Consider the following 14,830-nt stretch of genomic DNA (forward strand, 5'->3'; position numbering starts at 1 on the left):
CCAACTCAGCATAGAGAACCCAATTTCATTTCTTCTGTCCCTGCCACTGGGGCTGAAGAGGAGTTACTGCTGCCATAGCACAGTAATTCTCAGCACACCAATGTGTATGGAGAGTGGGAGAGAAGACCAACGTCAGCATAATTCTCTGTCTCCTTACCCCACGCTTTCAGACATGTGCACTGACTACATAGCTTTCTGCTGCCTCAAGAGGAATGTGTCTCCTCCACCTGTATTTCTGTACTAAGTGGACCTGCCCCATGATTGGTCAGCTGAGTGTACCACCTGTTTATTGTTACATAGAACAGTCTACACTAGAAGTGCTACATCAGTGTGAAAATGAGAGAGAGCTCTCCCGTCAGCATAATTACTCCACCTCTGCGGGAGACAGAAGCTATGTCTGCGGGAGAGCATCTGCTGTCAACATAGTGCTGGTGTGGACAGTGCTTGGGTCACTGTAACTTGTGTTGCTCCAGGAGGTGTCTTTTTCACACCCTATAGCGACGTAAACTAGATCGACTTAACCAGTAGTCTAGACTTGACTGTTGATGTTGGACTACTACAGACCTTTTTGTCCCCTAAACTTTCATCAGGATTTTCTTATCGCTCTCTGCGTTAGTTTCCCCATCTGTTTGTAAAATGAGGATAATCCTACATTTTTAGTTACCACATAGTTGCTTTGTAAGGATTAACTGATATAAAGTGCTTTGAAACGTTGTGTTAGATAAACACTGTTAGATGAACACTAAAACATCAAGCTCTGCCTTGTATATAGCACGGTAGTTGCCATGAGATTTACCTTTAAGCAAGGTCTAGATTTAAGTTAAATTTTTATGTGTGCACATTTTCAAAAATTACTCTCCCCTCTTTTTTAAAAAAGAGGCTGTAATTTATTATGCAAGTGATTTTTTTGTTTTGATGTGTTTTTCAGATACCGAGACAAGTGAAAAAATCCAAAAAAGTGGGATTCTTCAGGTGTTTGCAAGTCTGTTGACTCCACAGTCTTCCTGCATGGCAAAAGTAGCTAACATCATAGCAGAAGTAGCCAAAAATGGTGAGGTTTTCCACAAGAACTTTTCTGCTGGAACATCTTCAGTTTTGCACCTCACTTGTCAGTATGTTTTATTTCATTTATGTTTTCATTTTGTAGATTAGAGATTTTTCATCTGTCTCTCTTTCACCCTTTGTTTTTGTCTTGTCAATATTTTGTTGCCACTAGATTTGTTTAGAGTGCATTTATCCCCTTGCTAATCCATCAGAACAGCATTTGTTTTCAGGAGTTTTCAGTCTTTACTTTTGTGTTATATGTAATTTTTAAAAATCTATTTGTATTTTTAATAGGCAAAAAAATATTAAGGCTTTAAGATTTTCAGAAATGCATGTACAGAAATCTTTGTGTACACAGTTACCGCAATAGATTGTACAAGTGTGGTAAATGAACATACGAATGACCTCTTAGGGCTGGAACCAGTGACAACATTATTACCCCTTTCAAGTCCTGTGACAAAATAGTAGGATCAGTCACTCTGAAAATAGAGATAATTATTTGTGTTACAGTAGCAGCCAAAGGCCCTCACTCAGGATCAGGGATCTTTGTGGTAGGTGCCATACAACATAGATATATTTGAAAAATAATCTATAAATTCTTCTAAAATTATTTTTTCTTTATAAAGAATAGTTCATGGACTCTAACCATTCCAACATGGGTGAAATTGATCCGGAGCAGAGAGCCCCTGTAAGCCCCTCCACATTCTTTCAGCTCCACTTCAACTCAGTGCTGTTCGATTTGTACTGTAGGGATGGGAAACTTTTTATAATGATTTTTTGGATCCAAGGTGATGCAAGAAGTGACAGATCTACAAACAAGCACATTATTTAGCCAGGTCATTATAGAATTTTGTATTGTTATTTATTTAAATATATAAATGTATACAAATATATGCATCTGGATGGACAAGGCACCTTGCTCTGTGTAACCCTGTGGACTCCCTCAGCTGGGGAGGAAGTGGAGTGAGTGCTGGAGGTCTGCAGGCAGGAGCCACTACCAGGACTCTCTAGAAGGAATAGTAAAGGAGACGCAATTGACCCCCCCTAAACCCCTGAAAATTGCTCCACTCCCATCCAAGGAGGTTCACTGATGAGACGCTATCGACTGCAAATCATCCCATCCTTTCTGCAGATCTCTCACGCAGATTCCTCTTTCGGAAGACACTGGATTGTGAGTCCATCTCCCTCTTCTATTTTTCCTTTGGAAGGGAAGTTGCTGAAGGGAGCTGACTCAACATAGTCCATCCTCTGCCCTCTTAGGTGGATCCTGGATGGCAGTGGGACAAGGGGAATAGGTAAAGATTGACAGTGGCCCTGTCTTTAACTTCTTTAACTTCTTTTCCGCACAGTTAAAATTCCATTTAGAAAAAATGTGCTCTATACAATCAAATTGTCCCAATTTATTTTATTAAAGCTGTCAATTAGATCTAATATTCTAAGCATGCTGTTGTTATCTGGATATATACCAGAAATAATCTGTGTCACAGTTACTGCTGCCCCTTCTCAGGGTCTCACTGAATGCACTTCGACAGGTATCAGGCCTTGGGCCTTTATCTCTCCTGGGGTTGAATTCTGCAATTCACCCACTCTTAGACCAGGAAACCATGACTATTTGCATTTGGAACCGGCAAGCCCTTTTTCTCTTAGAGTCTGTGACAGCTTTTGTTTGCAGTGATACAGCTTCTTCAGAACAAAGCATGATTTATTCGTCACCCAAACCTGCCAAGCAGGTAGAGCAAAACAAACAAACCCCCCCAAACACAATGAAAGGCCTACTCACATGCGTACTACTTACATCTTGATAAGTTTCTCATCATCTTGGCGAACTTACCTCTCTGGCATGCAGAAACAACCTGTACTGAAGCATTGTCAGCCTTTTCACTGATGCATTCTGGTCAGTATCTCTCAGCTCACACAAAAAAAAACTCTCCCCTTTTCTAGGGTCTTTGAGCTGTGTGGTACCCTGTGATCCTAGGCTTAGCCTTGGGAGTAGTAGAATATTCTAGCTTGGCTGGAGCCAGGTAAGTAACTTCTTTCCCCAACTGATGGCCCAGTCATTGTTATCTTAACTTCTTTGAAGCTGGGTACCTGAGAAGCTCTTTTATCTGTCACTGTTTTACCTTTTCTGGGATCTCAAACAATCCCTTTACAGCCTCCTTTGAGTTAATGCTATGCATTCAGGTAGGCAGCAATACGAAATTGAACAAGGAAATTGAGTCATACATAATACTCATAAAAATAATACAAACATTTCCCCAGTTTGTCACAATCTGTATACACCGTCCTTTTAAACTCCACAACAGTAATTCCTGTTATTTCTGCTGCTTTGAGTTAATATGACATCTGAAGGTTCAGAGACCGCATTTAAAAAAAGGCAAACAGGTAAAGTATTTTGTACCTTGAGAGATTGAAAAATTATTTATATATTACCTAATCTGTAAATAGTTTAAGCCTCCAAAAATCTGCATATAGCAATCTAACTATATTGCAAAATTATTTCCCAAAATAAAAATGTTTCAAACCATATAGATAAATCCACCAAACCCTATTGCATACCTTTTCTGCCTTTAATATGTTAACTGAAAAATTTATAGTCAGTGAAATAATTGACAAAATACAGTATGAACTCCCCCCTCCCTCAATTTGCCTTCCTTTCCCCCTTCCCATCCTACAACTCTCTCCTCTTTCTTCTCTGTCACAGACACCCAAGTTTCTTATCTGCTTTTCTCCTCTAAACACTCCACTGAGCCCATCCCATTTCTTGATCTTCCTCATGCCACTCACATCCAATTCCTTACTGTTCTCCTTACCTTCTTATTCTCCTCTGGCTCTTTTTCCTCAAAATGCGAGCATGCTTTAGTTCTCCCATCTTAAAAAAAAACCTCTACCCTTGACCTCACTTGCCTCTACAATTACAGTTCCATCTCCTTTCTCCCTTTCTTCTCTAAGCTCATTGAATGCAGTGTTTACATTCACTGTCTGGAGTCCTCTCCTCCAGTCCTAGACCCTCTCCAGTTTGCTTACATCCCATGCACTCAACTGAAACCGCTCTCGCCAAAGTCTCCAATGACCTCTTTCTAGCCAACACCCAGAACTCAGTCTTCACCCTCCTTGACCTGTCAGCTGCCTTTGATGCCATCAGCCACGCTCTTCTTGAGATCTTATCCCTGCTTGGCTTCCAGGACTCTGTTATGTTATCTCTCTAATTGCTCCTTCAGTGTGTCCTTTGGGGGATCCTCCTCAACGCCCCCCCCAGCTTTCTGTGAAGCTTCCACAAGACTCTACCCATGGCCCCTGTAGCAGGGTGGTCATCCCGCTCCGGCCCTGAATGGGTTAAAACAGCCCTGGGAGAGCCAATAGTAAAAGCAGCCCTGGAGAGGGCTGCGGCTGGGAAAAGGTGGGAAAAGGGATTAAGAACCGCTGGGGGAAGCTGACTATATAGCTGACCACAGGTGTGGCTTTCTTAATCAGGCCTGGCAGGCCCTGATAAGAGGGCTGTGGGTCAGAATCTGGAGGAGTCTCACTCCTGCCCTTGAGGGAGAAGGGCTGGCTGCCCGAGAGCGATGTACCTTAAGTGGAGCAGTGCTGGGGAAGGGCAAAGGGAGCTGGAAGCTCCAGCCTGGTAAACACCCAGGCTGCAGGCCTTGTTAAAGGCGCAGAAAGGTACTGGGGCTGCAGAGGGGCAGCCTGGGAATAGGCAGAGGCAGCTGGTGCTAACCCCTTGCCAACGATGAGTGGCCATTATACTGCAGTCTGCCCCAGTGAGTGGGGGCTAGCTGATGACTGGCAGTAGCCACTGAGGCAAGGTGGGTTTAGTGGGTTGGGGGTTCCCCTGGGAGGAGAGACCCAGAGAGAGGGGGTACTGCTGGGGCAGAACCCCAAGGTAAAGGACACCAGGGTCCAGGAGGGACACGGGACCAGCGGCAGGTGAGACACTAGCCTGCAGAGGGTGCTCCATACGCTGGAGAGCTAATTCCCTGGACAACCAGCAGAAGGCGCCGCACCAGTGAGTCCTTGTCTTGCTACAGCCCCCTACTCTTCTCCCTCTGCACCTTATCCCTGGGTAGTCTCATCTGCGAACACAAATTCAGCCTCCAACTCTATGCTGACGTCTCACAGATCTGCCTCTCTCTGCCACACCTGTCTCCTGCCCAAGCTAAAATCTCAGCCTGTCTGTCTGACATCTTGTTGTGGATGTCTTGCCATGAGCTCAAGCTCAGCTTGGATAAAATAGAGCTCTTAATCTTTCCCACCAAGCCCCGCCTACCACCTGCTTTCTCTATCACTATGGACAACACTGCCATCCTGCCTGAGACGCAGGCCCATAACCCAGGTGTCATCTCTGACTTGTACCTCTCTTTAGGTCCTTGCATCCAGGCTGTGTCTAAGTCCTTGCCGTTTCTTTCTGCATAATATCTTGAAAATATCGCCTCTCCTGTTCTTCCACGCAGCTAAAACTCTTATTCAGGCTGTCATCATCTCACAGTCTTTCCTCACTCATATCCAGTCAGAATGCTGCTTCAGAAACTGTTCTCTTAGACCATCACTTTGACCACATCACCCTCTCCTATCAAACATAAGCTGCTTGTCTTCACTTTTAAGGACCTTCAGACTCCACCTCCATCCTACGTATCGTCTCTCATTTGCTATTGAATAGTCAAAGCTCACCTTTGATCAACCTATGTTGCCAGCCATTTGTTAAATTTTCAATCAAGAACTTTCATACCCCTCTTACGTTACCCCATGCATTGGGGAGAAGTCCCTGTAAACATCCACAAAGCTACCTCGTTATCCTCCATCAAATCCCTCCTTAAAACTCTCCTTTGCTTTGTTACCTACAAAAACTTGACAACAGTTCAGATGCTGGTGTGCTGATACCACTACATATTCTGCTGACCAATATTATCTCATTGTTTCCTTGTACTTCTCCATCTACCTGTCTGTATCCATCTGTGGTCTCTTGTCTTATATTAGATTCTAAGTTCTGTGGGGTAGGGACCATCTTTTTGTCTTGTGTTTGTGCAGCGCCTAGCACAGTGGAGTCCTGGTCAATGACTAGCGCTCCTAGAGGCTGTGGTAATACAAATAATAAATAACCACTAGCACTTTCTTCCTCTTCAACAGTCAAGTCACATTGTCAACTGTGGTATGAAAGCTCCAGAATGAGCTTTTGGTCTCCTCCTCTGCAATCGTAAAATCAGTGTTTCAAAGGGGCGCATGTGTGTGCTCCTCATGGATTTCACAACGGCTGTGCTTTACCTCAAGATGGAATTTACTGAAAATATTTTTTCAGAAAGGTTTGTGGAATTGGGGATTGCACAATAAGCTTACTCCGTTACCTCCCTAAAAGAAACAAACTATAAAGCCGACCTGTTTGGCTTCAACTGCTGGGATCTTCATAGTCAGGGCACGTTAACATTACAAACGTAAGTTGTCCTATGTTAACCACTGTTGATGTCCACACTATCCTCCTTCTGTCAGCGATGTGTGTCCTCACTAGGAGCACTTCCACCACCTGAAGAGGGGCAGGGTGGGGGCTCGCAGCTCCCTGGCAGGAAGGGGTGGCTGGCTTCTGGGGCTTCTTGCCTCCTTGCGTAGGGAGCCTCTGGGCAGCAGCCTGGCTAGGAACTGGGGCAGCCCACATGGAGCCGTGAAATAGACAAGACAGCCAATTTCAGGGGGACAAGACTGTAAAGTGTAAGCCGACATAATTAGGTCAATGTAAGAGGCCTCAGTCTCTGGTCAACTATGTAACATGGCAGCTATGTTCTGTTAGGTATTTTAATGTGATTCAAGGCCTCCAGGGGACCTGCTTCATCTTCTAGTGGGGTTGCACACCAGTAGTACTGCTCCCTGCATCACAGCACTGCTGCCAGCAGCTCCTTCCACCCACTCCTCACTACATTTGTTCAGTTGAAGTGAAGTCTATTCCTCACTACAACTAGGGGGCCATGAATTCTGTTTGTCTTCCCTTCTCACATGAGTGGGGAGTGACAGTGAAATCTACTCCTCTTCCATAGGAAGGGTGAAGAATGAAATACTATTCCTCCCACCCCCAAACACAATGTGTGAAACTAAGAGAGAAAACCTTCCCTTCAGTGGAGAGGAGACAGCAATTGGTTTTGTGGAGGTAAAACAGATAGGGGGGGAGAAGTTGAGGAGGAGAGAGGATGGGCTATGTAGGAAGGGAGAGGAAGAGAGAGGGAGGATCTACCAAAGGGCGAAGCAGAGGAAGGGGAAAGAAAACAATAGATCCAATAAAGAAAAACTGGGATGAAAACGAACGTGGGAGACTGAAGGAGGAAAAGAGAGAAGTGAATTAAAATGGCATGAGAAATAGCAAAAGCAAGAAAAGATAGATAAATGTAAGGGACTGACGGATGTGATCTCGGATCTTGTACATGACAGTGCACTGTGCTGACATTAGACTCCTTAGCATAGCTTTTATTTACAGCTTTGCCAGATTGTGTTTTAGGGTTTTTTTGTGCTGGCCATTGGTCTTCCACCTGACCTATACAAGTCTGTTTTCATCTGTTTATCGACACAAGACAGTCAAAGTCTGTAAGGACATACGGACAGGTTAAATCTGCGCTAATGTCATTTTCATAGGAAAAAAAGATATTGCAAGATTAGTAAACATGGTTAGCTGGTGCCTACATTTCTCAGTTGTTTCTAGGTAAATCCGGACCCCAGGCTAGCCAGGGAATTCTGCCTGGAAGCAGAACCCTTGTAGTTCTGATGTACAAGGAAAGGGACTGAATTTGCAGGAGCCCTGCAAATGGGGTGTGCATCCTGTGCAACCCAACTCCTAGGACCAATTCTTACCTCACGGACATCAGTGTAATTCCGTTGGCTCCAGTGGAATTACTCCTGATTGACACTGTTGTAAGTAAGATTATAGCCTGGCCCCCTGTGAGCAGGGTACATGGCAGGAGAAGGAGTATAGGGGTAAGAGAATCTGCCACTGGTTGGATCATCTGGTTTTCCCCCCACTGTGGGGCCGTATGGACTGTGAAAAGTTACTTTGGCCTCTTAAACTTCTCTAATTCCCCCCCTACTGTAGAGATATCCAGTACCCAGCTTGCTACTCAGTGTTAGTTCCCTGCGTTTATCCTTTGTAGCAACTGTTTTTCAGGTAATTGGAAATTTAGCTTCCATTTCTGCTTATATTTAATTTAGATAATCTAGTAAAACAGATAAGGCTGTTCATTTTGGAGGAGGAATGCTGCAGTCTTAAATCTGCTTAATAGAGGAGTTAACATTTTGTTTAATTTGCAAATGTGGAGAACAAATGTTGCCAATAGTCTGTTCTTTTCTCCTTGTATTTATTACTCTCAAAACATGCTCAGTGATTATTTGGAGGATGTTAAATTAGTTTCCATGAAAGTCAATTAAAACACTCTTGATTTCTGATGAATCAATGAGCAATGGAAAAAGCATAGCCAGAATTCTGAATCTGACCATCTTGTCTGGAATCTTTTTTGATAACTAGATTGTTTTGCCAGACATACATTTATTCTCATTGAGTGAGGAAGCTACAGTGCCTGCATAAGATGGGAATCTGGAAAGGAAAACCTTTTGCCAAAGATGAATTTTTGTGTTAACTAGAAAAGATCAAACCAATATAACTCGACTTTAATTAAATATCTCTCTGTTGTTTGCAGAATTTATGCGGAACTCATGTGTGGATGCTGGGTTGATCCCTCCACTGGTGCAGCTCTTAAACTGCAAAGACCAGGAAGTGTTGCTTCAGACAGGACGTGCCCTGGGCAATATATGCTATGATAGCCGTAAGTGTGGAAATGTAACATTTTTTGTTGTTGATGGTGGTTTGGGGGGTTTTTTGTTTTGTTTTTTACTGTGTCATACAGTTATAAACTGTGAGTCATTTTTCCCCCCCGCTTTATGTTCATTGCACCGATTAGTCTGATTTTATGGGACAGTTGAAATGTATCATAGGTGTGACAACTGTACTCTGCTTGTGTGACAGACTGGTTAAAAAAAAATACCATTTCAATATTATAATATTTCTGGACATGAGACTAAAGGAGGTTTTTTCTCTTTAACATAATGGGTAAGATTTTCTAAGAGAATATACTAAGCATGCAATTTGAGACTTGAATAGCCACAAAACTAGAATTATTTTAAATTGTGCTCACCTTTGGACCACACTGGAGGAGTAGGAAGGGAACATGTACTTCTCTCCAAGCCTCAAACAACAAAAGATATAAGTTAAAGAGGAGACTACATATGTGGATGAAAGGTATGCCCTAACTATGTTGCAAATGCTGTTACATTCTTAAATGGATGGCCATGGTACCAGGACCATGCACGTATCTTTTTCATTTTTTTGTGGGCACAATAGGTTTCGCATGCCCAAATGTTATTGAGCTGAAATGTAATTGTGAGTTCAGTTGCAAATTATGTACATAGTGAGAGGATTTGCACAACTGAATCAGGTGCAATGTTTTGAAAATGTAGTCCCATCTTTCTTCAATCTAAATATTTTGATCAGTATGGAAAATGTAATTCTACTAGTTTAACAACAATTTTTCCCATGAGATTAGATATAGCTAGGGGCCTGGGCTCCCTATTGATAAGTGCAGTGACTCCTGCTAGTGTTTGTAGATCCTATGAGTATATATCAAGAGAGAATAAGCTACTTAAACTTGCATGAAGAGTATAGTGAAGAAGCAGAGCCCTTGGGAATGTGTTTATATTATAGAAATTATTCATGCAGAATAACTAGAAGGCTATGGATGTCTGCAGATGGCAAGTGAAATGAAAACGTGAAAGCATTTTACTAGCTTGAGTTACTGTACCTTATTGCTTATATCAGGATTGTAGTTTTCTTTGTGGTTTATGTCACCTTCACTAAACTGTCTGGTATTCTGACTAATGTCTGTTCAGTTCGATTGTATTAGTAGTTTCTTCATTACATTTGTTTCTCACGCTAGTTTGGAATTTTACATTTTATGTTGCTGTACATTGCTTTATATGTGAACTCCATGAAGTTAATCAGATTTGCCAATCTGGCAGTTGCATTTACAGACATCTGCTGCTTGAGGATGATAACATTTCATTCCCTTGTTTAGGCTTTTCTATAGGCTGACTGATCAACTGAACAGCTGCTTCCCAGTGGAAACTTCAGCAAGAAACTGTTGAGCTTTCTATTATGTTACTTATTTGTCAAATTGCATTTCAGGGTCAAATGTGATCAGAAAGCTCACTTCATGGATGATTTATTTCATATGAATAGACTCTGTGTGACTATTCATGTCACCTTTGTTTCCCGTACATTACTGCTTGAAAAATAATTAGGACACCAAAATGGTTCCATGCTGTCAAGTACTGTATAACTGCCCCTACGTTTTGCATTGTCTGCAGCATTTGTTCAATATAGAGAGTCTTTATTAACAGTTTTGTGTTGCTCTTTTGTTGAGCAAAATTGGCACTGGTAAAATCTACAGTAGGCAGTGATGTGTTCTGTATACCAAGTGTAGCTGTTTTCCCATAGATAGTAACAGTCTTGCCTGTGTACTCAGGGAAGAGCAATGAATAATGTGTAATAAAATGTCATGTAAATCAAGATTAGTATCTTTGATTAAATTAGACTAGACTACTACAGGGCTTATTTATCACATCCATCCTGCCACAACTTATTTTATGTGTTATCATAGCCTTTACGGGCTCTGTGTTTATATATACCAGTAGGATATTAAGTTAAGGACAAATACTTTGTGTTCATCACAATAAATATTTGATACAAATATTTTCCCTTATGGTCATAATTGTTCATATTGGGAAACTATTTTCTCTCACAGTGAGTTCTAAGGTGTAACGAAGACAGAATATGCAATCAAATATTTGTAAGTGTATCATGCACAGACAAAGTGGTTCTTTTTCCTTATATTTGAAACAAAGATAGCTGTTACCCGTTTGGTAAAAGGAATCAGTATTAGAAAGTTGTAGCACCTCTTTAATTCTACTTAATAATCTAAAGGAGTATTACATGTATTAATCTTCAGATTGAATTTTGGTGACTTTCCTAGCTAATTCCATGTAATGGCAAGTGAACTCCAGAAACTGTGATTACAGGGTTCCCTCATCACTCATGAGAAGTGAAGCTATGAGTAAGATCTGCAAGTCATCCCAAATGAGGACTGTACAGGCCCGTTATACAAAATCAAGCCCCTTCCTACTGATATCTACATATATTCCTACATATATCTATTCTAGTTTGAAACCAATGAACCCTGTGCAACCTGGTGAGTTTGCAATTTATGCTTAGAGGTTTTCTTGCATGGCACGAAGTGAATCAGGCTCCCTGTGTTTTAGAGGGAAAGCAAAGCAGTCATGGTGCTCTAGAAGGAAATTGTCAAGGGATTTTCATCATTTAAAAAATAAAACTTTGTTGCTCACTCCTGTGGGAAAAGCCCAGAGAAAGGGGCCCTGAGGAGAAGAGTTCCCCACATCTTTCCATTGGCATAGGAAGGGTTCCGTTTCCCCCCTACCCCTCCAGTGGAAAGAAGAGGGGCACTGCGCCCCAGAATGTGCAGTTCCCAGGGGATCTACATGAAGGCAGAGCCATCTGCACAGAACTCCTGGTTGGACAATCTATGGAGAGGTGCTGCGGAAAAATTAATGTACCATTTGTTCTTGGTGGATGAAGAGGTTTAGTGCTTCTCCAAAACCAAAGGGTAAGAGCTGTGCCTGATGGGATGGAGGAGTAACTTCTGAAAATGGATCTTGGGGGGGCAATCTGGCCTCTTTATTGAAAGCCTGAAACTGAACCTTGTTTCCTTTCTGATATTCCTTCCTCTCCCTTAGATAGGCACATACTGTTCCTATGGGGTTGCTTGTCAGTGCTGAGTCTTTAAAAGAACATTGAAACATTTGTTTGAGAAAAAACACAGAGGGAGAATTAAATGCATTTTACAAATACAGAGAAGGAGGGAAAGTAGGTCAAATTTTGGAGCAAGCAGCCTTGACAGTGTCCCTTTTAGGTACTTGTTATTGGCTTTGAGGAGATCTGCTTTATGTAATTCTCCTAACATCAAGGCAGCAAGCAGGGATAACTACAAAGTCGAGTGGAAGGAAGCTTTGTTAGTTCTGATGAGATTTTATTTATATATATATATATATATATATATATATATATATATATATATAGTTCCAGTCTCCCTCTCACATGCAGAGATGAAAGAACAACTGAGACTGCCAAAAGTTTTGATCAAAGAACGGGTTATTTGTTTTCAGAGAGCTTTTGAGGAATTAAAGTTTCCTGTACACTGTGTGTAAACCATTCAGTGCTGTCCTGCAGTTTAAAAACAATTGCATTATTGTTTATTTCTATAATGCTTATAAATGTACTAGTGCTTTACAGGTATAGACCGTTATAAGGCAGGTCCCTGCCCCAAAAAGCTAACAATCTAAAGACAGAAAATGGGGAGATGAGTGGTGTGTCTCTCTTTCACACACACCTCTACCTACCTACCTCTAGCCAATTAGCCCAAATGATATTCTCACTCAGACCTACCATTTTGTCTGATCTATATTACTAACACTAAATACCCATACCCTCATCCAGTTATTTAATGCTTCTAACCTGTAATTATTTTTAGCTTATAATTAACCTCCCTACATTTCTACACCTAGTCAATTCAAACCACCAAACCTATCCTCCTGCCAATTCTGTCTCACAATGCTTTCTCTACACAGCAAGCCCTAGACTCTTTTCTGCTGCCCTCCTGGAATTGAATGTAACATGTAGACCCTGCCTGCACTGCCCAGGAAAACCATGTTAAATATAGCTTATGCTAGAAAGGAGCAAAGATGATTTCCCTGGCCAGTGCAGAGAGCTATCTAAGAATAGACTAGAACCTAAAAGTGATCTTCCACCATTAACTCTAGCAATCAATGGTATTAAGTTACATATTGTGCTACTGCACACTTTCTTCAGTTTCTTTCAGTAGCTTTCGAAGTCAAAAATAGACAAATTATCATATGTATAGGGACTAACCAATTTATTTGAGCATAAGCATTCGTGAGGTACAGCTCACTTGCATCCGATGAAGTGAGCTGTAGCTCACGAAAGCTTATGCTCAAATAAATTGGTTAGTCTCTAAGGTGCCACAAGTCCTCCTTTTCTTTTTGCGAATACAGACTAACACGGCTGCTACTCTGAAATCTATCATATGTATAAAATTCCAGGCATCATAGGTTGCCTAACAAAAGGCAGACAGGCAGCAAACAAGAAATGTGGAGTCACTGGTGTGTTTCTGTTAGATCATTTCACTATTGGTTTTGCTTCGCTAGATGAAGGTTTGCAGAAACGCAAGAGTTACTCATCAACATTCCCCATGGCAATGATCCATTAAGATGTGTACATACTCCTGAACAAGTATGTTCTAATGGTTGTACGGGGAACCTGAAGCTAGAAAATCTGGGTTCTGCACTTTGCTTTGCCATAGACGACTTGTATGACCTTGTGCAAGCGAGAATTCACCTGGAGATACCACAGTAATATCTAGCACCACATTCAGGGAATACCGGCAGGGATTGGGGGTCTGTGGGAAATGAAGGAAAACTAATGATCTCCTCACAAGAGTATGTACGTGTGCCGGAGTGGAGGGGGGACAGCTGGCATCACTATGGCATGGGCTATGGTTCTGCTCTAGAATCCAGCAGATACTGAGGCACAGGGATATCCATGGGAAGCCCCTGTGTCTGTGCATCAGTTCTGGGCCTTCTTTATCCCCTTCCCCATCCTCAGTGATCACACAACCAAAACCTCCCCTTGACACAACTGTCTCCAGACCCTCCTTAAAGCGGGGTCTTGGAAAAGGTAGAACATTCAGTAGGCTATATTATCTTCTCTGAGTAACCTCCTACAGGTTAGCAGATACAGTGTGTCAGTATCTCCAGTGTTATGAAATGAGAATCAATACATTAGATGAATTCACACCAAACTTTGGTTAGGCTTACGTTGTCCCTCTGAAGCTAGCCTTCAGAAGGATAATTCACTCAGTTCTTGGGTGTCTCTCCTTCCTCCTGATCCATGGAGATCAGACGGGTTGGGATAAGAAGGTGGGGAAAAGTAAAATCAATTAACAATGTTAAAAAATGCACTAATGAACCAAGTTGGCTTCCACAGTTGTCGGGTTGTCTCTAACCTCAGCAAAGGCAGGTTGGAAACTGAAGGGAGAAAAAGCAGGGTGCATAGGCAACTTGGTGAAGTGCCTGTAAAAGGATCAGACTATTCTCATGGTTGCTATTGTTACGTTAGAGCCTACAAGTTGAAGTATATGAATATTTAGCATATCTGGCATGTAAATACCTTGCAACGCCAGCTACAGCAGTGCCAGGCGAACACCTGTTCTCACTTTCAGGTGACATTGTAAATAAGAAGCGGGCAGGATTATCTCCTGCAAATGTAAACAACCTTGTTCGTCTTAGCAATTGGCTGAACAAGAAGTAGGACTGAGTGGACTTGTAGGCACTAACATTTTACATTTTTATTTTTGAGTGCAGTTATGTAAAAAAAATTGTACATTTGTAAGCTGCATTTTCACGATAAAGGGATTGCACCACAGTACTTGTATGAGGTGAGTTGAAAAATACTATTTATTTTCTTTTTTAGTCAAATTTTAATTAAAATAATAATATAAAGTGAGCAATGTACACTTTTTGTGTTCTGTTGTAATTGAAATCAATGTATTTGAAAATGTAGAAAAACTTACAATAATATTTATAATTTAAATTGGTATTCTATTATTGTTTAACG

The 14,830-nt window shown here is 41.6% G+C and overlaps 1 protein-coding gene across 3 annotated transcripts in view; it reads left to right on the forward strand.

Annotated features, from left to right (window-relative positions):
• The window catches only part of RAP1GDS1 (Rap1 GTPase-GDP dissociation stimulator 1), a 153,590-nt gene that overhangs the window by 83,555 nt on the left and 55,205 nt on the right, over window positions 1–14,830 (forward strand). For all 3 annotated transcript variants that reach the window (XM_074950646.1, XM_074950647.1, XM_074950648.1), the window contains exons 3-4: window positions 929–1,051; window positions 8,709–8,834. In XM_074950646.1, the coding sequence (XP_074806747.1) occupies window positions 929–1,051; window positions 8,709–8,834 (249 nt within the window). The remainder of the gene's footprint in view (window positions 1–928; window positions 1,052–8,708; window positions 8,835–14,830) is intronic.

Source organism: Natator depressus, chromosome 4 (assembly GCF_965152275.1).
Source record: "Natator depressus isolate rNatDep1 chromosome 4, rNatDep2.hap1, whole genome shotgun sequence".
NCBI classification, from domain to species: Eukaryota; Metazoa; Chordata; order Testudines; family Cheloniidae; genus Natator; species Natator depressus.